Below are 25,638 nucleotides of genomic sequence, written 5' to 3'. Positions count from 1 at the left end.
TTTCTTGTTAGACGTTACCAAAACTTCGTTTGACAATCGTTACCATTAGGCTGAAGAATAATAACCAACTTAATTAGTATAGTATGCTATTAATGCAACTCCAAGACATATATTGCTGTGCAGACCTAGATTTTTGCAACCCTAAAAACTGAACTTTAACTACTTTACAGCAACACTAAACAGCAAACATCCTTGTGGATTTTACAAAAATCTGGGTGTTTGGGACTAGTTGAAACTTAGTATATGTTGGCACCCCTGTAAAATAACATTATGCTCGCTTAATTCTTGCTTCAGATGTTTTAATTTATGCCTCCTCTCATACAATCTGGAAAATCATAATCAGCAATACGATCTCGCGGCGAGCGCTGCTAGGGCTTGCCGCTGTTTGTTGACATTTTGCGTCATCACTTGCTATCTCATTCTTTTAGCTATTGCTTGTTAGCTCGCTAGCACTAATACATCCTGAGGAACAAAACAATCGGTGTCAGAGTGATCGTACAACAACAGATAATATGCAGAATGGAACACTGTAACAGATAAGAAAGCCACAAAAGTTACGATGATAAAATCTGATCGCAATTTACCCAACAGCAGGAAGGCTGACGAAAAACAACTAATGTTATTTTTGATATCACAAGCTAATGTTAGCCATGGTCAATATTCAGTAACTTAGATGCCAACGCCGGGACAGAACATGGAAAATATCACAAACCGGCCCACACACTGGCCGACCTATATTATAACACTTCTCCTGACAACAATAGCCTATTTGGCTATGATGACTGCAGTCAATAAAAATAGACTTCGACAAGTTTTTCAACATTTACTGTTTAAAGTCAACTTACAGTGGCAAGTGTTTAGCAATCACTGGATACAGTGGATACATCATCCACTATACATCATTTTTAGCGTCGCTAGAGGAAATCATTTTAGACTGACATTTCGCAAAAAAAAAAGTGCAATTCTCTGCTACCCACTCCTACACGGTAGAGTATGAGCATTCCGATACTGAGCTCTGTTCAACGCAACCAGAGTACAAGTCACTGTTCAATAATGTGAGTTAACTTCAGCATACAAGTGTGCCTTTTCATACACGGCCATCTTGACTGCTGGTCAGTTTGATAGCGAAAAAATCTTCTTCTTTTTTTACCATCAACAGTCGCATAGTTTTATAAGATGAGTCGATGACATGCTTCCAGTTTTTAAGTTGCTTATTCTTTTCGCAACGAGAAAGCTCTGATACCAACGTCCTGTCTCAGCATACAGTGAGAAGCGAGTAGAAACATTTCGCACAGCACAAAAGACAAACAACGCCACCGAATGCCTGCCCCTGCCTTTACCGGAGCTGAGCAAAAATGTCAGCCGTGCTATTGCCCGTGCAACTGGCACAGGGGTTTCGCACAGCAAGCTAACCCCCAGAACATGCAACATTAGATAAAGCATGACTTTTAGCAGAGGAAAATTAACATGACAATGCAATGTCACAAAGAGTCATATAAGAAATATTAAATGACTTGGTACGTAAAGATGGCTAGCCCGTTTTGTTGCTTTGGTCAAAATATGCCGGTGCTACACCGGCAGAGTGGTAGGATGAAACCTACAGCTGGCTAGCCCACTTAGCTAAGCCTTCATCAATGCACAACGGCGCGAAACACAGCTAGCCTCCAATGTCCAGAAACATGTCGGCTTAAATGTATACCTGCAGATTTCGGTGTTCATTTCTTGTATGTCCTGTTCACATTGGAACCACGGCACTTCCACACTAGCCGATTGTTGCCTAGGTTAAGGTCAATCTATTTTTCGGGAAAAATGTAAATATTCAATTACCCTGATCAGAGAAGACAAAGCGAGCGCGCCATCTTGCCGGATGGCTCGAGACGCACTAAAATGGCGCATCCTGCCGAAATCGTAGGTGCCACCTCATTGGTCGAAGTTGCAAGAAGCCATGTCTTTCCGACTGGTAACGGCATTTTTTTGCTCTCTCATAGGTTGAAAATTTCTTCGTGTTTCTCTGTCCAAATGCACATGTGCATGAATTACTGCCCTACAATCTACCTGGTTGGTAATTTGTCCAGGCAATGTATATTTCCCAAAAGGAAAGCGTGAGGAGGCAGGTAATAAATATTGCGTGCATATTAGGATACATGGAGGTTGTCATAAATAGTTATTAATGTCAAATACATGAATTCTGTCACCTGTCCATCACTTTAGTCAGATTGTCAAAGAACTCCCCGACTGTAGTTTTAGGCTGTAGTATTGAAGTATTGTAGTATTGAAGTATTGTAGTATTGAAGGCTGTAGCCAAAGATGTCGGTTCAGGCATACGGAAGAAAAAATGGTGGCGTGCCATAAAATTCTTGAACCAATCTCGACCTAAAAAAAGTGGGCTATTATTCACTCTTTCATGGTACTGTATTAAAATACAAAATATTAGTTAGTCTATGCTGACCTACTGAGTCATGTCATTTCATGCACACCCCACCTGCTAAACCTTTCTCTTTCCAGTTGCTGGGGACAGGAATGTTGTTTCTTTCTGCCACTTCCAATGCCAGTTCACAGCATCTCTTTGGAGCAAGGCCACGGAACTGGTCAGCCATCTTCTTGATATGGTCTGTGAGCTCCTTCTCTGCCTCCTCTGTGAAGACCCTCTTTGCTTCTGCTGTTCCACTGTACCCCTCTTTTTTTATGGACCTCTGCAGTGTTGACTACAGTGTTGAATAGTTCTGTCTTTTACCACTGATCTGACTGATTTTCCACCCTTGACACCAACGGCTGCTCTCTCCATGTCTTCAAAGGCTGCTGATCCCCAGTTGATTTTCCTCTTGTAGGTTCTTGGCATGATACGTTTTTCTACAATGGTTCACATATGACAAACCAAACTTTGATTTCTCCATTGCCTTCATCACCATCCAGCCGCCCCTATCGAGAGACAAGCTAACAGAGATGAGGGTGGACTCACACCCGGTGACCTGGATCACGGACCACCTCACAGGGATGTGAGGCTGAGGGACTGCTCCTCTGAGACTGTGGTCGGTCGCACTGGTGCACCACAGAGGACTGTGCTCTTCCCTGCCTTGCTCACCCTTTACACGTCTGACTACAAGTACAACTCTAAGTCATGCCACATGCAGAAGTTGTCAGATGACAAGGTGGTTGTGGGGTGTATTGGGCGTGGACAGGAGGGGGGAGTACAGGAGCCTAGTGGAGGACTTTGTGACATGGTCCAAGTCGAACCATCAGCAGCTGAACATCTCCAAGACCAAAGAGATGGTGGTGGATTTCCGAAGGCCCGGGCCCATCTGCAACCGGTCTCCATTGACAGGGTCAGGACCTACAAGTACCTGGGGCTGCAGCCGGATAATAAGCACTGACACTGTTTACAGGGAGGGGCAGAGTCGGCTCTACTCCCTGAGGAGGCCGGGGTCCTTCAGCATCTGTAGGAAACTCCTGCTGAGGTTTTACCACTTGGTTGTCACCAGTGTTCTCCTCTATGCTGTGGTGCACTGGGGAGGCAGCATTAAGAGGGACGCTGTGCAGCTGGACAGGCCGGTGAGGAGAGCTGGCTCTGTGGTTGGCACGGAGCTGGATTCCCTTATGTCAGTGGCAAAGAGAAGGACCGTAAATAAGCTGTTGTTCATCATGGACAATGATCGCCAGCTTCTGCACAGCCCAGTCACCAGGCAGAGGAGTATGTTCAGAGGCAGACTGCTGCCTCAGTCCTGCTCCACAGACAGACTGATGAAGTCTTTTGTCCCCCAGGCCACACAGCTGTTTAACTCCTCCCAGCGATGGCGGGGTGAAACTGACTGTCAGGCGTGACTCTCTGTGATTAGCCATGCTCACCTGCATTCTGTCATGAGGCTGCTGCACTGTTGGTCACTGGCTCTGTTGCCTTATGCACAATTTTGCGCAATTTCTGTATAGCATTTGTTTATATGGATTTATATGTTTATATGGATTTATTTATATGTTTATACATTTATCTCCAGTTTGCTCTTTATATTATTTGCAGTAAGTCCTATTCTTGCACTGGTAATCACCTTTACATTTGCACTACCTCCATTGAATAGTAATGTATCAGTTATCATAGCTAACATGGTTAGCATAGTTTTGCACAATTTTGTAAAGTATTTGGTTATAGACTTTATCTCCAGTTTATATTTTATATTACTTAAAATAATGTTTACTCTAACACTGGTAATCTACGGCAGTAAGAACTGCTGTGTTTCTGTTTTCTTGAGTGTACTGGCGTTTTGACTTTGTATAAGCTACAGGATGAAATTTCCCTCAGGATGAATAAAGTATCCATCTATCTATCTATCTATCTATCTATCTATCTATCTATCTATCTATCCATCTATCTATTATGCACGTAGGACCTAAAGTGGTTGTTATCCAATGTCAGATATGTGTGTGGAGAGTCTGTGTGTGTGTGTGTGTGTCTGTTTGTCTCTCTCTCTGAATTTAAGCATCTACCTCCAGGCTGAGACTTATACTCTCTCTCTCTCTCATTAAATACAACCTGGAATTGTGACACATGCATTTTTTGACACGTGGACCTCTTAGCCTGTGTCAGCCACCACTGCGGGCACTCTCTCTTGCTGGGGTGAGGGGTAGAAGAGACATGGTCACCACCACGGCTGGTTTTAGTTACATTTTTAAGGGCACAGCATCGCCCAGCGGGCGGGGAGGGGTGTAACCAGGCTCCACCCAGCACTACCCCACCACACCACCCAAGAGACTGACGAGTCTGATCAAATATGAAATACGTTTCAATCCTGAATTCATTTCCAATTACAAAAAAATTGGTTAAAAAGTACACATCTTTATTATTACACTATGAATTACCAAACAATAGCCATTTTAACCCAAAAGAAAAGTCAATTCTTTGTTTGTTTCCCCCCCCCTCCTCCTCGGTTACTGGAAATGAAGACGAAAGCTCTTCTCTTGCTCTTTGCTGCGGCTCTCACACAGTTTCGACACCTCCTCCACACGCCTCTGTAGGAGAACTGTCATGACAATAACAAACGTGTTTGTTAGCAAACCCTAATATGTGGCCATATGTCAGGAGAGACATTGTGAAAATGTTATGGATTTGTTGCCTTGAGAAAGGTATACACATCTCCAGTAAACAATCCGTCGTGAAAAAAAAAAAAAACTAAACGAAACAAAGGAAGAGCACTGTTCTAAGTTCCAACCTGAGTTCTGTTCCACCCACTGGAGTGAGTCCATGTGTGCATTAAGGATTTTGCAGATCTGCTGTAGCTGAGAGAAACAGAATGACACAGGTGATCAGTGACACATCGGGACCGCCCACGCCTGATCATATTAGCCCCGCCCCTCCCCTCCCACACCACACAGGCAGAGCCCCGTGGTCTACGCACCGGGTCAGTGGTGTCAGGTGGACCACTGGATGTATTCAGGTGCTCGATGATTTCCTTCAGATCCTGGGACATCCTCTTGAGCTGGGCGTCCACATTCTCAGCCAGCTTGTACCTGTGCAAGAGACAGAGACGCTACGCATGAGCCGTGTACACTCGTGAAGTGAAACACATACAAGCATTACAACTCCCATCTTGGTTTTTCCAATACCAGTTAGTTATGGACCGGAATTTATCAAAAATGTTCATCTTTTAAAATAATCTGTGTAATAATAGAGAGAGAGAGAACAGGTGCCTGACAGACAGTGCAGGACTACAGTACTATAATTAACTATAGTACTATAATTAACCTCAGTACTACTGCACTGGTACTTCTGTAGTGCATTAGTCCTGGTAAACCCAGGCAGTGCAGGACTATAGTACTATAATCAACTATAGTACAATAATTAACCTCAATACTACTGCATTGGTACTTCTGTAGTGCATTAGTCCTGGTAAACCCAGGCAGTGCAGGTGAGTCCTGGAGAAGCAGACTGAATGAGAGGAATGCAGAGCACTGTGCATTGTGTGTGTGTGTGTGAGCGTGTGTGCATGTGTGTGTGTGTGTGTCTGTGTGCGTTTGTTTGAGTGTGTGCGTGTCTGCGTGTGTGTGTGTGTCTGTGTATGAGTGTTTGTCTGCGTGTGTGTGTGTGCGTGTGCGTGAGTGTGTGCATGTGTGTCTGCGTGTGTGTGCGTGCGTGTGTGAGTGTGTGTGTGTGTGTGAGTGTGGGTGCGTGTGTGTGCGCGCGCGTGAGTGTGTGCATGTGTGCGTGCGCGTGAGTGTGTGTGTGTGTGAGTGTGCGTGTGTGTGAGTGTGCGTGTGTGTGAGTGTGCGTGCGTGTGTGTGCATGTGTGCGTGTGTGCGTGAGTGTGTGTGTGTGTGTGTGTGCGTGTGTTTGTCTGCGTGTGTGTGTGCGTGCGCGTGAGTGTGTGCATGTGTGTCTGCGTGTGTGTGCGTGCGTGTGTGAGTGTGCGTGTGTGTGTGAGTGTGGGTGCGTGTGTGTGCGCGCGCGTGAGTGTGTGCATGTGTGCGTGTGTGTGAGTGCGTGCGCGTGAGTGTGTGCGTGTGAGAGTGTGCGTGTGTATGTGAGTGAGTGTGCGTGCGTGTGTGTGTGTGCGTGCATGTGTGTGCATGTGTGTGTGCATGTGTGTGTGCATGTGTGTGTGCGTGCGTGCGTGTGCATGTGTGCGTGTGCGTGAGTGTGCGTGCGTGTGCGTGTGCGTGCGTGTGCGTGTGTGCGTGTGCGTGAGTGTGCGTGCGTGAGTGTGTGTGAGTGTGCGTGCGTGTGTGTGTGTGCGTGCGTGTGTGTGTGTGTGTGAGAGTGTGCGTGCGTGTGTGAGTGTGCGTGTGTGAGTGTGCGTGTGTGAGTGTGCGTGTGTGTGAGTGTGTGTGCGTGCGCGTGAGTGTGTGCATGTGTGCGTGTGTGCGTGTGCGTGTGAGTGTGCGTGTGCGTGTGTGCGCGTGTGTGAGCGTGCGTGTGTGTGCGTGCGTGCGTGTGTTTTTTTTAAATTAAGGTCAGGGCATTGCTCACGTCCTCTCTCTCTCCTCGTCTGCGTTCTGCATGTAGATGGATCCACTTTGCTCCTTCACAGACTCCTCTAACGGGCCCAGGAGATCCTCCAGTTCCTTCTGCTGGGACAGAATGAAGTCCAGCTCCTGATCCAGCCTGCAAGGGGTGTAAACAAACGCATCAGTCCACAGGCAAAACCCTTACGTCAATAAATCAGCTAACATTTATTCCCTCTGTTTCATTCAAGGCGCCCATATGCCAATACACACGCTTTTACCATCGCTAACCGTTTCACTATGTCAGTGCCTAGCTCGACAGTGAGACAACATCAAATGATCTTTAACATATTCATTTCATAAATGATTTGATTATTAACGCCAATGCCATTTTCTCATCTTTCCTACCTTCTCTGGTCTAGTTTGACCTTCTCCATGTCTTTATGCAGGGCCGTGATCTGCAGGGCAGAAAAGCTCAGTTGTCGGTGATGAAAATGTAAAATCATTACATCTTTTAAGAGACTGCAGTCATTTAACTGTTTTTAATTCATCAGATTTCTGCATTAAGCCAAGGATGAAACCTGCCTTGTCTCCGTTCTCCACCAGCATGCGGTCCCAGGCGTTGACCTGGGTGGCCTGCTGCAGGAAGTGTCTCTCCTGATCCTCCAGCTCCGAACTCCACTTATTGATCAGAGCCTCCAGCTGGGCGTAGGACATGACCGGCGCAGCGCTGAGGACGGGGTTAACACCAGACATTCTCAACATGGCGCACACACACACACACACTTTTCACGTCGACAAAAACACTTCACTCTAACCCTGCCTGCGATGCCAACAGTGCCACTGGTGCTCCGGGCCACAGCAAAGAACTTACAAGACAAGACAGCCGGCACCTGGACACTACGACTTCCTTTGAATCTACGCACGGACCAACAGCTGGTGCCCGCTGTGGCTGATTTAGAATTTCTAGAAGCACACCAGGAGAACGGCTGGGACGCCAGAGAGACCACGTGGGGTTGGGAACTGTGTCAGACTGTGCTGCCTTTAACTGCGCTGAGATCACAGCGTTTTCTTCATAACATCCGCAGATCTCTAAAGCAGGCAAACAAGACTAAGAGATTTTTTTTTTCAACAGCTCTTCTTCACTGAAGGTTGCAGAGTACTGGTGAGGCAACACTGAGTATGTGTTTCTCTGCATTTAATACCATAGTCTTTTCTGTGCTACCTTGACCCTCAGTGACTGTGTCATTAGCTAAGCACCTTTCTGCGCAGCTTAGCAGGTTTCATAAGAATGTGAAAGAATATGGTGCAGGACTACAGTGGACTTTGGGCAGAAAGCTGACTCGGATTAAAACGCCAGTGCAGACACAAGAGTCATGTTTATGCACTCCAGTCAGTTTCCACGGCAACTTCTATTCTACAGCAGCCTGGTGATTTTCTTTGAGGTGTCCTACTGGAAATGGCTTTTATGGTGTAAAAAGCCTCACACAAAACAACGCTGCTTTTAACTCTGCTCAGTCATCAAACGTTAGAGCACACACTCCAGTCTGCAGTTTACCGTTAAAAATATTTCAGCACAGTTAACCCTGTTAACACTGAATTAGGGCCAAGCGTAGCCTCAGCAACTGAGCGGTGATGTACCTGGTTGTGGTGGTTGCCGTGGAGATCGGGGCGATAGTTGTCGTTAGGGCTGTGGGGGCTGGAGCCTTCAGGCTGCCGAGAGAGAACGCTGTGGTAGCCGCAGTCGTGGCTGCAGCTGCCCAGCACACACACACACACACACACAGACACACGCACGCACACACACACACAGAGACACACACACACACACACACACACACACACACACACACGCATACACACACACACACGCACACACAGAGACACAAAAATAAGACAGACCAAAAAAAAAACGTAACCTGTAACGATGCACATGTGATTGTGTGAATGTTGACTTATTTCCTCTGAGAGATAAGTGTTGAATATTATGTGTGTGGGAGAAGTTGAAATTAATGTTTAATGGGACATAAAGGAACCTGTAGTGGCAGCACTGGTGGTGATCGTTCCCTGAGGTTTGATTGGCAGGGCTGTGGGAGCGCTGGCTGAAGTGGTCGCAGGAGTTGCAGATATCGTTGACCCGCCCACTGTCAAAGAGAGAGACGCGACTGTCACGCATCTGCAATTACTCACCCAAACACAAATACCCTAATCACAAACTTCCACTCAACACATTCAGCACTCTGTTTTAAGGCCTCGTTTGGGAAACAAAGCCATGAAGGAGACCGCAGGGCCATGCCGGGCATGTAGCCGGGAGGAGTCGACCCAAAGGGGGCTTGGTGACAGCATGCTGACTTACAGGTGAAGCCTGACGCAGGAGTCGAGGTTACGGGCATGGCGAACAGAGAGGATCCTGGGACAGAGCTGGCCTGACTAGCAGGAGCGCTGGTGGCAGGTGCAGGGGGAGCTGTGGATCAGAACGGGGACAAAGCCGAAAGAATTGTGTTACCAGCTCGCGTGCAGACGCAAACCAACGTTATTCTCATCTCGACCCAACACGGCGCTCCACTTACCACCTCTTTATCAAGGAATATTATCTTCATGTGAAAACCCTTTGGAAGGTGAAGGACAATGTGAGAACACATACCTGCGGTTTTAATCCCAAAGCTGAAACCTTGAGTTGTAGCAGAGGCTGTTGACACCGCTGCAGTGGAGCCTAGACCTTGTGGACAAAGCCGGCAAACGAGAAAGAGAAGGAACAGTTTTTAAAAAAAAAAAAGGGGGGGGGTGGTATTATCCTTAAAAAAGTTAGAGAGGCTTACACGTCACATGGTATGGTACAGTTATGTGAACAACGTAAACAAGGGGCTCAGAAAGACTATTGTGAATGGCCAGGGCATTCCGGCAGCTCACCGGTGGACTGGGCTCCCAGAGACAGCGTGGCGGTGGGCTGTGCTGGGGCGGCCGCTGTGGCCTGCACCTTGGGCGTTCCAAAACTGAACACCCCCCCAGACGGCTGGGCCGCGGCCGGGGCCGGGGCCGGGGCCTGTGTTGACAGAGCTCCAAACGTGAAGCCTGAGCCAGGGGCTGCCGTGGCCTGCGTGCCCAGGGTGGGGGGGGCGGCGGCGGCAGGCTGAGAGCTCGTGGGCAGACCCAGGCCCAGTTTAGGGGTGGAGGAGGTGCCGCTGGGCAACACAGAGGGCAGAAATGTTTGGGACAGCACTGACATGCTACAGTAGTCTTCAATCAGCTGCTTTTACCTCAGAGAACGACCACAAGACTATTCAGGAAAAAGAGTCATTACATTCAGTTTAAGGTACATACCAAAGATCCTTTTAGGCTGGACTGATTTGTGCCTTGTTCACCAAAGAGTTATTTAAACGCACATCATGGGGACAACAAATGAAATAAAAACACACGGTAATAAAAAAAAGAAAGAAAGAAAGAAAGAAAGAAAGAAAGAAAGAAAGGAAAAAGAGTCTTACCCAAACGCAAAGCCAGATGCAGCAGAGCTGCTCTGTGCTGGAGTTCCAAAGCTGAATCCACCTTGTGTGACACCGTTGCTTGTGGCGGGTTGTTGATTAAGAAGTCCGAGGAAGCTGGAGGAGGAACCAGGGGGCTGCGCTGGGGGCTGCGCTGGGGGCTGACTAGTAGTGCCAAAAGGGAATCCTCCTCCTCCTCCTCCTCCTCCAGCTCCAGCTCCAGCTCCTGCAGTGCTCACCTGCAGTCCAAACCCAGAGACTGCAGGGGCCCCAGCTGTAGTTTTTTGGGTTCCAAAGGCGAAACCCCCGAATGACATGCTGCTTCCAACCAACACACCTGTAAACAAAAAAGGGAGTTTTACAGAGTTAAACACACCTGAGATTCGTCTGGGGCCCTGGACCGCCAGGTTTAACAGAGAAGGGCGTTTTTTCGGTTTAGAAAGAGTGGGACAACGGTATTTTGGTAATATGACGTAACAAGAATTAGCATATTAAACGGAATTACAAGAGTCTTTTACCGTGACACAGCTATGCACATTAACACATTTTCAATTTTTTTCTTTTTAAATTCACATCTCGGCAAATATTTTCAGAATCCTTCACAGCTAAACAGGATACCGATATCTGTCACACTGGGGGCTTGTGCGCTATTTTCGTAAACAAAAATACGAAATAGTCATGGACTGAATTACATAAAGCCATACGTTTTTTCATTCAGAAGGTAACACAATCCAAAATTATATTTAATACTTGCCTGAGAAACCAAATTAAAGGTTTACGACGAAGTGTATGGGTATTAACTAATTTAGTTTCATTTGCCTCACATCGCTAGAGGCGGCTTTAGCTCTATCAGAAAGCTCCGCAAATGCGCAAGGACACTTACTCGATTAAATTACGGTTAAGACTCAAATTAAATGAAATATTAGGGACATATATCCTTTTATATATCTCACTACGCTGTTTGTCTTCATAATTATCTAGATAAATCGTTTAGCATGTGGTTCGTAAGCATCCACTAACAGCTAGGGTTACGTTAGCTCTTTAGCAATAAACATAGTATGCTAAAACCGTCGCCTCTGGAAACCTTACAGGTTAGTTATTGTATGCTGACAACTAGGTTACTGTTTAGTACATTCTTATATTTTGAAAGTTGTCATTTGAATTAGATCTTTAGTAAGATGACGTACCTTATTAGAAATGTGATGGTCTCCTTTCCATTCCTGTTACAAATAGAGCGCGGAAATCAAGTCGTCACTCCTGCGTCCAGTGTCATTAATGGACCTCAACACGCTTACTGAACTGACTGTACCAGTGCCTGTTCAAAACAAGAGCGAGAAGATATCGAGAGAGAGAGAGAGAGAGAGAGAGAGAGAGAGAGAAAGAGAGAGAGAGAGAATGAAAAACAACAGTAAAAATAGTAAAATACAGCCCACAAAACCCACAAAGGTTCTTCTCCAACTTCACATCAACACAATAAAGATAAAGGTAAATGTACATTTCAGCCCTTGTTTTTATTCAGGCATGTTTAACTTTTGTTTGACTCAATAACAGTACACTACATTAAAATGAATACAATACATTAATAATACACCGAACTGTGTCTGGCGAAGTCAATCTGATTTCGTACTAAATCTTAGTTGGGTGTCAGTGCATATTCACAGTGGATTGTCCTTTTCCCACCAGACTGCACTTTACAGTTCACATATTTTTGATGTAATGTTATTGACACCAGTGGTCATTTCATCTCCTGACAGTTATTCCTCTGGGCTGCAGAGCTGTAGATCTGGTCAGTGTCTGTCAGTGGCCCCTCTGACAGATAACGGCACGAGATGCACCAGGTCCTTGGGCCCATGTAATCGAGAGGAATGAAAAAACTCAGTCTCAGAATTTGAACCAGGGCCTTAAAAATTAGATATCATCACCATTCTAAATGTAAGTAGTGTGTTGCCTTACCTTACGATGTTCTGAATACAGAGCATTAAATAATCTAGTTTAGTAATCACCACCACAGTGGAGTGTGTTACTTCTTTTGAGACTGGAATCAGTGCATTGACTAAGAGGCCATATTATCGTCATCACCAAACTGTTACAGTCATGTGACTCCAGAGGACACAGCGTAGGCCTTTGTTACTAGGCATACTGCCATACTCGATGTTGATGTATACATATGAAATTGTATACACATTACCGCAACACCCACCCTGTAATATCATGGTCATTCTTTTTTGTTGTTGTTGTTTGTTTGTTTGTTTGTTTGTTTAAAAATGCCAATTTCATGCTGCTGAATCAGCATGTGTTCATTTCTTCTAAGGCCACAACACTGTGTGTTCATAAATTCTGGTTACACTGATGTGTTTTGATGTGCTCAGCAGATTCAGGCTTGTGAATGCCAATATCTAACCTCCCCTTTATCTCCAAGATCCTAGAAAGGGCTGTAGCACAGCAGTTATGCTCATACTTACATAAGAATAACACCCATGAACTGTATCAGTCAGGATTTAGGCCTCATCACAGCACAGAGACAGCACTGGCTAAAGTTGCAAATGACCTGTTACTGGCCTCTGATCAGGGTTGTGTCTCCTTGCTTGTGTTGCTTGACCTCAGTGCAGCCTTTGACACCATTGATCATACCATTCTCCTTGATAGACTGGAAAATGTTGTTGGAGTTAAGGGAACGGCCCTCTTATGGCTTAGGTCCTACTTGACTGATTGTTATCAGTTTGTTGATGTAAATGGTGAGTCCTCTGCACATACTGAGGTAAAGTTTGGAGTCCCGCAAGGTTCTGTTTTAGGCCCACTGCTTTTCTCTTTATATATGCTACCTCTAGGTAATATTATTCGTAAACACGGTATTAGCTTCCACTGCTATGCTGATGACACACAGTTGTATGTCTCAGCGAAGCCAAATGAGAGACACCAGCTTAACAAAATTGAGGAATGTCTAAAGGATATTAGGCACTGGATGCTTACTAACTTCCTCTCACTCAACTCTGAAAAAACAGAAGTACTTGTACTAGGATCACATGCAGCTAGGAGTAAGCTTTCCGATCACATAGTTACTCTGGATGGCCTTTCTCTTTCATCAGGTGTGGCAGTAAAAGACCTGGGTGTAATTATTGACCCCAGTCTTTCATTTGAAGCTCATGTAGATAATATTACCAGGATAGCCTTCTTTCATCTTAGAAATATTAACAGGATAAGAAATGCATTGTCATTTCAAGATGCTGAAAAATTGGTTCATGTTTTCATTACCTCTAGGTTAGACTACTGTAATGCCTTACTGTCTGGATGTTCTAATAGGTGTATAAATAAGCTACAGTTAGTTCAGAATGCAGCAGCCAGATTTCCTACTAGAAACAAAAGATATGATAACATCACCCCTATCTTATCCACACTGCACTGGCTCCCAGTCAAATCTCGTATTGATTATAAAATCTTACTATTAACATATAGAGCATTAAATGGTCTTGCGCCACAGTACCTGCGCAAACTCCTGGTCTTTTATGATCCACCACGCCTACTTAGATCAAAAGGTGCAGGCTATTTGTTGGTACCTCGAGTTATGATGGCTACAGCAGGGGGCAGAGCCTTCTCTTACAGAGCCCCACAGTTATGGAACAGCCTCCCAATTAATCTCACAATGTCTCTCTCTCTCTCTCTCTCTCTGTCGCGCCACACATACCACTCCTGAGACACCAGTGATCCTGACTCCTCCCGCCCTGTGGACCGACCCATCCTGGTATTATCATCTTTCATCCCCCTGTCAGCCTCCTGTCTGCATCGCCATCCCCTTTGTTCATGCCCCAATTTACTTTCAGTTGTAACTGCCCACGTGGTCGGCACCTATTGCACACCTGTCTGGCCAAGGAGGGGTCTCCTCTCTCTGTGGTCCTTCTCAAGATTTCTCCCATTTTCCCATTTCCCTTTTGGGTTTTTGGGGAGTTTTCTTGCCTGCCATGAGGATTAAGTCAGGGGGTGCCGTCATGTTTTGATTTGACTGTTGTGGCCTGTAAAGCCCTATGAGACTGTAAACAGTGATATTGGGCTCTAAATAAACTTGAACTTGAACTTGTGATACCATATGCTTCTGCTGACCTCCACAACCCTCTAACTGAAAAGGAAAACTTCAGGCCAAAGCCAGAGAGCTCGGCTCTCTCTCAGTTCGTGACCTGAGGTTTGATATTGTCACAAAATGAAGAAAAAGGTTCTGTATTTGTACCACGGGAGTACATTACAATGTTAACTGTGTTCTCATTCAGTTTATGCACAAATGCATGTCCACATGTAACAAATGTTTATTGCTTAATGATAATCATTACAAGGTCAAGAAAAAAGGAGATAACTTTGTGCTGTACAGACCACTGTGGTAAAAGCTGTATCTGCTTTTGCTTAAGAGAGCAGGATCACAGACATGTCTCAGAGAAAATCACGAGAGCCTGCATTTGAAAACCGGAAACATCTGATGGTTTAATCCAATGAACCTAATAACAACATGACTGAAACATGACACAATATTATTGCCAGCAGTTCACATTGTCCAAGCAACATATAACCCTGGAATTATTTCTCTTTGTATTTTTCACACAAAATGCTGGATGGACTTTGAGACAGAATTTTACCAGACCAGTGAGCAAGCACCACAGTGGCAAAAAAAAAAAAAAATTGCAAAATTTTAAAACAAAAAATAATTTCTTTTCTGAATGCACCAATATACAGTGATAACAGTACTTATAGCCAGATTTATCACACTTTAACGTGTACCACTCTTTCCCTAAAAAGTCTGAGTAAACATTTCTGATAAAATATAGTGTCTTTTTCCACATAACTGAGTTAAATATCATTAATTTTAGTTCATTTCATTTGTATAAATGTTTCTTGCAACACACTTCACCAGGGAGCAGGTTCACATTTTTGGACATGTTCTAACACAGTCTCAACCTATCCACCTGCCTGGTAATGCCCAGGTTTGCCACGACAGAACACACCGCTCACAGCTGGATATTAACTTCACTGTGTGTCCCATCGCCGTCAAAGGTGCTGTCGTTGCCGTCTGTGTCGGACAGGAAGCCGCTGCCAGAGAAGTGCATGCGGCGTTCCAGGGCAGCCAGCCTCTGTTTCAGACGCTGCTGGGTGGATGTGTACTCTCCCAGCAGCCGGGCGAAGCGCGTCTGCAGTACGTCCAAAGAGGCCTCCAACCGCTCCACCTTCTCCTCCATCTCCTCCGCCCCTAGACCCCCTATGCTCAGTTCCTCCAGCAGCCCCTCCTTCAGCAGGATGTCCCGCCCTCTCTCCTCCAGCGCCCTCTTGGCTTCGGGGTACTCCATCACCGCCTCCATCAGGTCGTCCTTAGACAGGCAGAAGAGGTCGGAGTAGCCGATGCTGCGGATGTTGGCGGTGCGGCGGTTGCCCATCTTGCTCCCTTTGATGTTGAGAATGCTTATCTCCCCGAAGCAACTGCCGGCCGTCAGCAGGGCGTACTGCGTCGCCCCGTCGTCTCCCACCACGGCCAGACGACCCTCCTTTATAATGTACATCTCCTTCCCGATGTCGCCCTTCCGGCAGATGTAGTCCCCGGGGCTGAACACCTGAGGCCTCAGCTTGAGAACCAGCTCCACCAGAAGCCCCGCCTCACAGTCCTGGAAGATGCGCACCTTCTTCAGCGTCTCCAGGTGGACGTTGATGGCGATCTCCGCCCGGAGTTTGTTGGGCAGGCTCTTCAGAACCTCTTGTTCATCCATGGCCTTCTTGTTTGTCCAGAGGTAGTCGAACCACTTGATGACCCGCGCCTCCAGCTCCTTGCTGACCTTGCGAAACTGCATGTAATGCTTGATGGCGTCGATGCGGGCTTGGAACTCGGCCCGTGTGGCGTTCATGTTGGAGATCATGGATCCGACGTTGCCCACGATGGTGGCAAAGATTAGCACGCCTACCAGGAAGTCAAAGACCACAAAGAGATACTCCTCATCCCGAACTGGGGCCGGCATCTCGCCTATGGTGGTCAGCGTAAGTGTGGACCAATAGAGACAGTAGACGTAACCTCTTGTCAGCGTGCCAAATTCTGGGTCAGAGATGTTGGGATACACCCACTGGTCGGAGCCAAATCCCAGTGACTTGGAGATGGCGAAATAGATGCAGGCGTTCCAGTGGATGATGACGAGGATGTAGAGGACCAGGTTGCAGATCCGGAACATGTTGGGGTAGTTGGTCCGCGTTTCCGTGCGATCGAAGAACTCAAACATGCGTGAAAAGCGCATTAAGCGATTGAAGCGCAGCACTGGGACGTGGACGCCAGTGGCAATGTAAAGCAGGTCTGTGGGCAGGGTGGATATCAGGTCCAGTTTGAACTGCAGTGTGTGAACGTAGCGCTCTCTCAGCTTAGAGAGATCCTTCACGAGCAAACCCTGTTCCAGGAAGCCTGGAGTTCAGAGAAAGAGTCAGTGTTCATTGTTCAATATTTTACTCTATACCAAAATATAATGATCAGTATTTCATTTCTGACCTGTTCTCAGCCTTACACAGATGTCCACTATGTAAATGAGATCAGAGAGGTAGTCTAGGACCAGCCAGAGGATAAAGTTGTTGATCTGAAGCTCATCAAAGCAGGCCCTGTGTTTGAAACATGAATGGGGTAGACCATTATCTAGCAGGAGGGGACCTACCTCCTCTCACACAGCTCTGTGTTTCTGATTTACATAAATCATCATCAAAATAAGAGCCCAAATTAGACTCTCTCTCTTCATTAGCTCAGAGTCTTTCATCATCTTGCATGAATTTCATGATGCTGCAGCTGCTGTCAAACAGCCCTGAAATTGTCCTGTCTCTGGTAGCGCTGGCTGACTTGGCTCTGGAGGACGTGAAGCTTCAATAAGAATTTACTCATCCTTTCAATTTCTTATTTGCCACATTCACTGATATTGTCTTCTTTCATAAAAAGGGATGAAATGACTGTAACACTGTGCTTTCAAGGTTAGAATTAAAAAAAAACAGGAGGCATAAGAAAAAGGGTGTCATTCACTACCTGGCCACTAGGAGGCACCAGTTATACAGCACAGCTGTGGCAATGACCAACAGCCAGCGGTAGTAGATGTCATCTGCAGGTGCCAGGATGAACGCTTCTGACTTCTTCCTGTAGGTAACCATGAGAAAGGTTGGAGACTGGCCAACTGGAATGAGTACAAGTATGATCTTTATTTTTATGCCATGTATTTAGTTTATGCCTTATGGTTTTACCATCACTCTTCATTTTGGGGTGAAACATTACAATGAATCAAGTAACACCCTGATATCAGACTCATCTGTAGCTCTGGGATCAGGCTGACTGGTTACGTGAGTTTAATGCAGTGTGAGAGACCGTTTTACGGTTTTACTTGGTCTTGACGGCGCCGTCCGCGTCGCGGGGGTCGGGATGACTGGTGCTGATGCGACTAGGAGCGACGTGAAGCTCTGGCCCCCGAAATCGCTCCAGGAACGAGTCGGGCCTTTCCTGCTCCTCATGCAGACTCTTATGGGCCCAGTCCCGCAGGGTAACCACCATACTTACCAACCTGAGGACGAGAGAGACAGAGATGATGCGTGGTTCAGAGAGAGACTGATCAGAGCTCGTCAGTGTAATAAAACAAGGAGGTCAATAAGAGGTCAATTAACGGTTAAAGGGAGACTGAGAGATGGCGCATGTCCGTAAGGGACTGGGAAATCACCTGGACAAGGCCCCTCTGCCACGGAATGAGTTCTGTGAGGCGAGAGTGCGAGGTTCCAGCGTGGCCACGCGCTGCAGTTCTGAAGAGGTGTCATCACACACTGACTGCACACTGCAGCGGAGGAGAGTAAAGCATGATCAGCTCTCATTATAGATCAATGATGACAGAGATGAGACACGACATTGGAGACGCTCTGAGGCTGGAACAGTTTTCTCCTCACCGGCTCAGAATGCTCTCTGCTCTCTCAGACTCCTCATCCATGGAGGTTTTGACGGACAGCCGGTGGGCTGTTAAATCAGTGCTCTCCACCAACACCTGGCCTGTCATTCTGTAAAGGCATACGTGCTTTATTAAGACAAAACCTCCTGATCCGACCTGACGGCTTCAGAGTACAGTAATTACACATTATCCATAATCTCTCTTTCTCAGAATGGTAATATTTGATGCATTAGACAATGCTAGCTGACTTTACACAATAACAAGGCTTTTGCTTATAAAACACTGTTAAAAATAAGTGGTCCCGCCCATCAGAGAAAAGACTCATAGTCAGACCAATCAGTGAGTCTGCACACATTTCAAGTGGACCACTCCGCTGACTGGGTCTGTCTGGTTCCCCTGGTATGCCAGCCTATCAGATCTTCAGCTTTTCATCAAGACCCACTCCTACAATTACCCTTGCATATCTTTGTAAATATAATCTGTACTGTTCAGTTACAATCATGGGTTGATATAGCATGAAGGTAAGCCATTAGTGAAGCTCCACACTCCAGTCCTTCTTACTGGGAATCTTACATCTGGTGAACAAAGGTCGAGAAGGACAAGCCAGTCAGTATCTCTCACCATGGAGACAACCTTGGAATCAATAGTAGCCACATCTGCCATCACAGTGATTAGTTTCAAATCATTCAGTTCAAGAGCTGGAGCAAGAGGGGAGTTGGGAATTGGGATGGGAATTTCTGGAACATTCTGAGCACTGTATTTTCACTCTATTTATAATGTGTGTACTCAAGGGCTACCTTTTTTTAAATGATAGCAATGAATTGAAGAATGTGCAAAAAGTGCAGAAGCAAAAAATAAATAAATAAATAAATAAAACCCTTCTATCCAGTCTCAAGCAGGGACTTCTTTAGCACACAGCATTTCACTCTAGACTGACTGTTAAAAAGAAAAAAAAAAAAAAGCCAAGTGCACAACTAGTTTGGCAGAGATTAAGTAGTTCATGGATGAAGAAATTAAGAGATTTTTTGCCCTAAGACAGTAACTTTAAAACCCAAAGTACCGACGCATAATCAAAGGTAATTTTAGACTGGAATTTTAGCAGAATTTAGATGTTTTAAATGGATACAAACAGACTGTGAAAGTGTGTGTAGAGTGTCTCCCCATAACACTCTGCAATAGAACCATCATAAAAGCAGTCCATCCACTCTGAGATGATGTAAGAGACAATAATCTGGAGCCATCGCAGTCAAAGAGCACGGTTCTGCATGCTACTCGACACATGACAGGGAACTTAGATATGAAATCAGCCCCACACAGGAGGGGTGTGTGTGTGTGTAAGTAACATACCTGTCTGTCTTAACGAGCTGTCTCACCTGGAATCTTTTCCTCAGCTGTCCAGGTGAAAGACGGACATTGAAGCTTTAGCCATGTCAGGGGATGCTATGGAAACCCAGAGCTCACATGTTTTCCATCTCTTCTTCTTCTGTATGTTTCCGTGTGCGCACTCCTTCTGACTGTCTCCTCTTTAAAGACCGTGTTTTTCTCTGGTGTCCTCCCTGAAAGAGATTCTCGGCATAGTGTGTGTGTGTGTGTGTGTGTGTGTACTTTCTGTCCCTGAGTGAGTCCAGGGGAGTGTGTGAGGAGTGGAGAGAGAAAGAGTGGGATGAGGGGTGTGTGTGTGCTGGAGGGGAGGAGAAAAGATGAGGAGCATGGAGAGATGAGAGCACAGGAGAGAGAATTACCATATGGTGCTCAAGACACCACACACCTCTCCACCTCCTCCACAGATCTCTCACTCAAACAGCACACACACACACACACACACACACACACACAGTCAGACGCAGTTCTCCGTCCAGACTCCCGCATCTCCTAAAACTCACCTCTCTTCACACCCCTGTTTGTCCGTGGTCTTTGACTGTGAGCTCTGAAACCCGTGTGAGGGGTTTTCTCCGGAGCGCTGGACGACACGCTCCGGGCTGCCGTCCCCTCTCTCTGTGACGAGGTTCATTGTAATGCAGGAAAGGCCCTTGTCTCTCTCAAGTGCTCTGATTGCACGCAGAGTGGCATGTTTTTCTGGCTGTGTCCAACACTTCACTAATAAGGCAGGGATTATTTACCTAAGCTTGCTGTTGCTGCACCTCCACACCAAGCCATAGCGCCGCTGACCTCATCAGCAGAGCGGCCGAGCCCCCGTTCGGAGCTGCGGCCCTATCCCCTGTGTGTTTGTGAGGATTAAAGACTAACGCTCAGTTGCTGCATTTCTGTCTCTCAGCCTGCCCTCATCAAAGGCTTCATTACACATGGGTGGCGGAGTGAATGCTCTCCCTCTGGGGTTTGAGGGCCAGATGATGACAGCGGCATCAGCGCTGAAAGGACTCTTCTGTTCTGGCTCTGCCCGTCCGCCCTGGGCCCACTCTTCATCTGAGGATGCCTACCCAGAGCAGGGCAGCGTGTTCAGTAACAGTGATCTGCGTTAAGGGCGGTCTGTCCAATAAGACTGATGTGTGTTGAAGGCAGCATGTTCAGTAACAGTGATTTGTGTTTAATTAAGGCTGTGTGTTCAGTCAGACTGAGGTGTGTTAAGGGCTGTGTTCAGTAAGACGGATACATGTTAACGATGGTGTGTTAAGTAAGTTTGGCGCGTCTTACGGGTGATATCTTAAGACAGATGCATGTTAAGGATGGCGGGTTAAGTAAGACTGATGTGTGTTGAGGGCAGTGTGATCAGTAAGGCTGATGCATGTTAGGGATGGTGTGTTCAGCAAGACGGATACATGTTAAGGGTGATGTGTTCAGTAAGGCTAATGTGTGTTTAGGGCTGTGTGTGTTGAATTGTAATATTTGCGCATTCAAATGATCGAGCACCAATCCATTCATCTGCATTCTTTAGGGGACCGTTTTCTAGCCACTCAAACCCAAAGCTCGTGTTATAAGGAGTAAGGGTGGGCCGCAGAAGGAAAAGACAGAGCAGGATGAAGGATGAAAGACAGAATAAAGAAAGAGAAAAAGCAGACAGCTGATGCCACACAAAACGGCTCAGCCCTGGGTCTCTTTGATGACCTTAATAACAGGGTGACGCTGAGACCTTCAGTCAGTGATGAGGGAGAAAATGTTCTGTTGCACAAGACCACAGAATCAAAGTTCAGTTCTTCAGTCTGCCGGGAGACACCAAACTTACAACAGTGAACAGAAGAGCAGAGAGACAGAGACAGAGACAGAGACAGGGTTGGAATACTATGGAAACGTTTATTTCCGTTTTTGCACGTTACTTACTTACAGACATGTTTACAGTATGATGGTGTGAACCACAGAGGTCCACACAGAACCATACTGAACTATAAGGCAAGGTCTGTTCCAGTTTCTCCTCCCTCACAAACACATTTGGTTTTATGCTCAACCGAATGTAACAGGTATGGGTTTTTTTTATTTATTTATTCATCTATTTTATTCCAGAGCAGACGCCATCATAAACCCACATCACAAGGCCATGTCTCCCATTCTTAAACCTCTCATACTGAGAATACAATGTTAATGAAGTATTGGTTAAAGCTATAGAGTCAAAAGTCCACAGAGTTCAGCGCTTTAAATAATCATACAATCAATCAGATTGTTCATGCATAGTTCATTTGGTTTGGATCACCGTTTTTTTATGTAAAAAGTGATTGGAGTATATATGTACATAACACACACACACACACAGTAAAATGGAATCAGAACTATGGAATGTCTTAAAGCTGCTAACTGCAAGAGACAGGATTTCACGAGTTCTGGGTTGTTGTTTTTTTGTGTTTGTTTTTTTTTGCTTTTGCCTTTTTAGATTTTGGTCAACTCTAAGAATGTATAAAATGCTGACAAAATAAGCATCAGATTCAAGGGCTCGTTATAAAACGCGGTCTGCTGCAGAGAAGCAACACTATGTCCAGTACGGCGTCATTTTCACAACTCTCACAGCAAGCTCTGTTCTCAGATGTACAGTTCATATGATATCCATCACTCTACACTTTCCACATAAAAAAAAAAAAACAAAACAAACAAACAAAAAAAAACAAACAAAACACTTATGCAAAGACAATGTACAGTGCAGAGTCTGACATGGCTTTGGGTCCAAACAACAGGTTTTGGGTTGTTGGTTTTTTTCCTTTTTTAAGACATCTTGTTCATTAAAGACATGACGTGAATTTTGATTTTTTTTTTTTTTGATATGTACCTGATCAAAATAGAAAGCACCAACTGTGGGGAATCCAACCGTATAATCTGCCTGTGCCCCGCCCCGCCCTCAGTAAACCCCGCCCTGCCCCGCCCTCAGTAAACCCCGCCCAAATTACACTATTCTTCACTTGCCAAACTTAAAACACGATTTTTTAACATCTGTTGGCATTACATCTATGTTTATTTATGGCCGTGTCAAATTCGATGAGCCAGAAGCCTTTTTAACCAGCAAAATGGCTTATGGAGCAGACCCTGTGGAGCCCCGTGGGGAGGGGGCACATTTACGCTCTCTTCATCCCCCGCCCCATAAGGCAGGCAAACACCGTCATCACCATTTTGGGCTTCACCTCCACCAGGTCGTCTGGGAGGGCGTAGACTCGGGCGCCGATTTTCCTGGCCATGGATACAGCGTACCTGCAAAGCAAAGCCAGAAATCAACCGCGTGTGTGTTTCAGCTTCAGGAGGAAAAACATGGTATTCAAAGCCAATAATCAACCGCACACGTGCATGTGTGTGTGTGTGTGTGTGTTTCAGCTTCAGGAGGAAAAACACGTTATTCAAAGCCAAAAATCAACCGCATGTGTGCGTGTGTTTCAGCTTCAGGAGGAAAAACACGTTATTCAAAGCCAATAATCAACCACAATGTCAGTGTCTTTCATTTACATTTTCATTTCTGATTACACCACGTCAGCCGGCACCAGCCTTTTTACTGCACTGTTTAAGTCACACACACACACACAGCAGCTATAGCTGTGACAGGTGGGCGAAACCCTAGAGAGCTGGGTATGTGATGCGCTGGCGGTGCCAGTCAGCCTCATGCGTACTTGGCATTGTCCAGCTTGTCTTCGTCAGAGAGGCTGCCAGTCTTCACCAGGTCGTAGCTGATGCTGCCAGGCTGGATGGCATCGATCAGGTCCAGGACAGGCAAACTGGAGCTGATCTCTTTGTCCTTAGAAAAAAAAAAAAAAAATCAAATCAAACACATTAGAGCACAACATTGATTAAAGTAAAACAGTTCAAATTCAGTATGAGGTGAACCTAACAATACACAGACTTACAAGGACACATCATGTACGCTTTACTGAACAATGACGGAGGTGAAATGACTTCAGTTTTGGCACAAGTGAAATAACAAACCTTGAAGCTTGATATTTTGGTGGATTTTCCTGCCTCTGCCAAAGTCTTGTTGACCCAGTTGACAATGATGTCATCATTCACTTTCTCTCCGTCACCCAGGTCTTCTAGAACATTCAGTGTGTATCTGTGGGAAGACAGAAAACCATAAATGAGCAAAGGACACTTTTCAACTAAGAAAAAAAAAAGTTCCCTTTAGCTCCGAGGCGACTTAAAGAAACAGAAGTAAACAAAAGTAAGGGATTGTGAACCTCTACCATACTACAGACTGTGGTACTGAAAAGGTTCTGAATTGTGGTACTGAAAAGGTTCTGAGTGCTCTCCTACCTCCTCATCAGCTGCCACACCAGAGCCAGAGTGAGTGTGGGGTTTCCATCATTCAGGTCCTGACCGCCGATCCCCACCAGAGAGAACTTGGCCTCAGTCTTCCCCAGTTCCACTGCATAGTTACAGTTCTCCAGCTGACAGAGACAGGACGACACAGCACAAGATGTCTGAGCATGCTTCCACAGAACTAACACTCAACTCAAAAACCTTTACTGTGCATCTGTAATGATCCATCAGGACTTTTACTATACGATACACATAAACGGCATTCGGGTTACCCGTTTATGCCCACACACTTAACACATGCAGCAGGAAGAAAGTTACCGAGAAACTGAGAGAAAGTTACTCAAAGAAAAAAAGAAAAGAAAAAAAAAAGCCAATGTTTTATAGGTTGTAGGGAGGCACCTTTTTCATATTGGTCCCAATCTTAGGGTAGGGAGGCTTGTTCACTTTGTTATTCCAGTCAACAGGAACTTTAATCTTCTCATACAGCTGGAGAATGACCAGAGCATCCTGTAGATCACTACACACACACACATGTGTACACAGACACACACACACGCATGTACACACAGAGACACATACACACAGACGCACACAGAAGCACAGGGGGATCAGTATAGGAGATGCGGATGATGCTGATGGGATTGAGGATCAGATTTACAGTAACACTGCAGATGGGGGTGGGGGGTGTGTGTGTAAATTTACCCGTAGAGGTGGTTGACATGGGGGTTCACGCCCAGGGAATTCATCCAGTTCCGGAATGTTCTCTCTTCCCTGGTTTCACCTGTAAATGAGAGAAGCATGCATCTCACTAAAGACCAACACACACAGTGTCTGCTTCTTCAGAGTGTCCGTCCTCACATCTACAACCTTCAGCGGAGAGCTCAAAGACGTGTTTTTTCCCCACGCATCAGATTATATGCGGCTTCTTTTTAATGAATACACACACTGACCACTGGAGGGCGCTACAATCCTTTTGATGTCCCTAGCACACCGTGTTCTACCCACAGGAAACCACCCACTGCGTCCCTCCCACCCTAGGACTGAGTCTGAGAGCTCACCCTCCAGCCGGCCCCAGTCGATGTCCTGGTTCTCGGGTTTGGTCAGCGCCGGGTACTTGTTAAACAGGTTGGCGACGAAGGCCAGGTTCAGTTTTGGATTGCCGGACACAACATCGGCCGGAGTGACAAACTGTCTGCAGCTAAGCCTGTCTGCCTGCTGTAGCATGCACTCTGCCCGCTTCAGGTCGTCCTTCTCCTGTTTACATGAGCACACGCGCACACACATACATATACATATAAATAAATAAATATACACACACACACACAATTACAGGGTTACTATTAATTTACACACAGACACAGGTTTACTGCATGCAGACCAGGCTGTCAGGGTTCTCTAAGGTCATGGTCTCCCTGTACACCACACACACACACACACACACACACACACACAGAGTTATGTAGAATTAAAGGAACAGCAGTCATTGAGGGTAAGAGGGTGCAGGAGGGGACAGACTGAAATGGAAGGAAGGGGTTTCTAACACACGCCTCTTTAATCTCCATTAGCCTGAACCTCAGCCGAAAACAGTTCCCTGCTCTTCACTGCCCCAGCCTTCCAGATCAGATCATAACTGCAGA

General features: G+C 45.9%; 4 protein-coding genes across 6 annotated transcripts in view; all 4 read right to left on the bottom strand.

Moving 5' to 3' along the window:
• Window positions 1-1,852, bottom strand: part of atrx (ATRX chromatin remodeler) — a 37,166-nt gene extending 35,314 nt beyond the window's left edge. For both annotated transcript variants that reach the window (XM_030794390.1, XM_030794391.1), the window contains exon 1: window positions 1,700-1,852. In XM_030794390.1, the coding sequence (XP_030650250.1) occupies window positions 1,700-1,719 (20 nt within the window). In that variant the 5' untranslated portion in view covers window positions 1,720-1,852. The remainder of the gene's footprint in view (window positions 1-1,699) is intronic.
• A 2,953-nt stretch (window positions 1,853-4,805) lies between these two features.
• On the bottom strand, window positions 4,806-11,655 carry nup62l (nucleoporin 62 like). Its single transcript, XM_030794355.1, has 13 exons — window positions 11,594-11,655; window positions 10,410-10,743; window positions 9,838-10,109; window positions 9,572-9,646; window positions 9,284-9,391; window positions 8,964-9,071; window positions 8,569-8,683; window positions 7,513-7,657; window positions 7,336-7,385; window positions 6,953-7,087; window positions 5,385-5,496; window positions 5,199-5,265; window positions 4,806-5,009 (listed from the first exon to the last, which is right to left on the bottom strand). The coding sequence occupies exons 2-13, from the start codon at window positions 10,721-10,723 to the stop codon at window positions 4,918-4,920; spliced, it is 1,593 nt and encodes a 530-aa protein (XP_030650215.1). The 5' UTR covers window positions 10,724-10,743; window positions 11,594-11,655; the 3' UTR covers window positions 4,806-4,917.
• A 3,739-nt stretch (window positions 11,656-15,394) lies between these two features.
• On the bottom strand, window positions 15,395-18,430 carry cnga2a (cyclic nucleotide gated channel subunit alpha 2a). Its single transcript, XM_030794354.1, has 6 exons — window positions 18,324-18,430; window positions 18,104-18,214; window positions 17,774-17,950; window positions 17,425-17,532; window positions 16,906-17,012; window positions 15,395-16,821 (listed from the first exon to the last, which is right to left on the bottom strand). The coding sequence occupies exons 1-6, from the start codon at window positions 18,428-18,430 to the stop codon at window positions 15,395-15,397; spliced, it is 2,037 nt and encodes a 678-aa protein (XP_030650214.1).
• A 4,217-nt stretch (window positions 18,431-22,647) lies between these two features.
• pls3 (plastin 3 (T isoform)) overlaps window positions 22,648-25,638 on the bottom strand; it is a 28,055-nt gene continuing 25,064 nt past the window's right edge. For both annotated transcript variants that reach the window (XM_030765848.1, XM_030765847.1), the window contains 7 exons: window positions 25,060-25,255; window positions 24,704-24,782; window positions 24,401-24,518; window positions 23,996-24,129; window positions 23,672-23,795; window positions 23,359-23,483; window positions 22,648-22,948 (listed from right to left, as the gene is read on the bottom strand). In XM_030765848.1, coding sequence (XP_030621708.1) covers window positions 22,816-22,948; window positions 23,359-23,483; window positions 23,672-23,795; window positions 23,996-24,129; window positions 24,401-24,518; window positions 24,704-24,782; window positions 25,060-25,255 — 909 coding nt within the window. In that variant the 3' untranslated portion in view covers window positions 22,648-22,815. The remainder of the gene's footprint in view (window positions 22,949-23,358; window positions 23,484-23,671; window positions 23,796-23,995; window positions 24,130-24,400; window positions 24,519-24,703; window positions 24,783-25,059; window positions 25,256-25,638) is intronic.

The sequence above is a fragment of the Chanos chanos genome, chromosome 2, assembly GCF_902362185.1.
Source record: "Chanos chanos chromosome 2, fChaCha1.1, whole genome shotgun sequence".
Lineage (NCBI taxonomy): Eukaryota > Metazoa > Chordata > Actinopteri > Gonorynchiformes > Chanidae > Chanos > Chanos chanos.
Note: the sequence above shows the minus strand (reverse complement) of the source record. Positions and strands in the feature narration are given on the sequence as shown.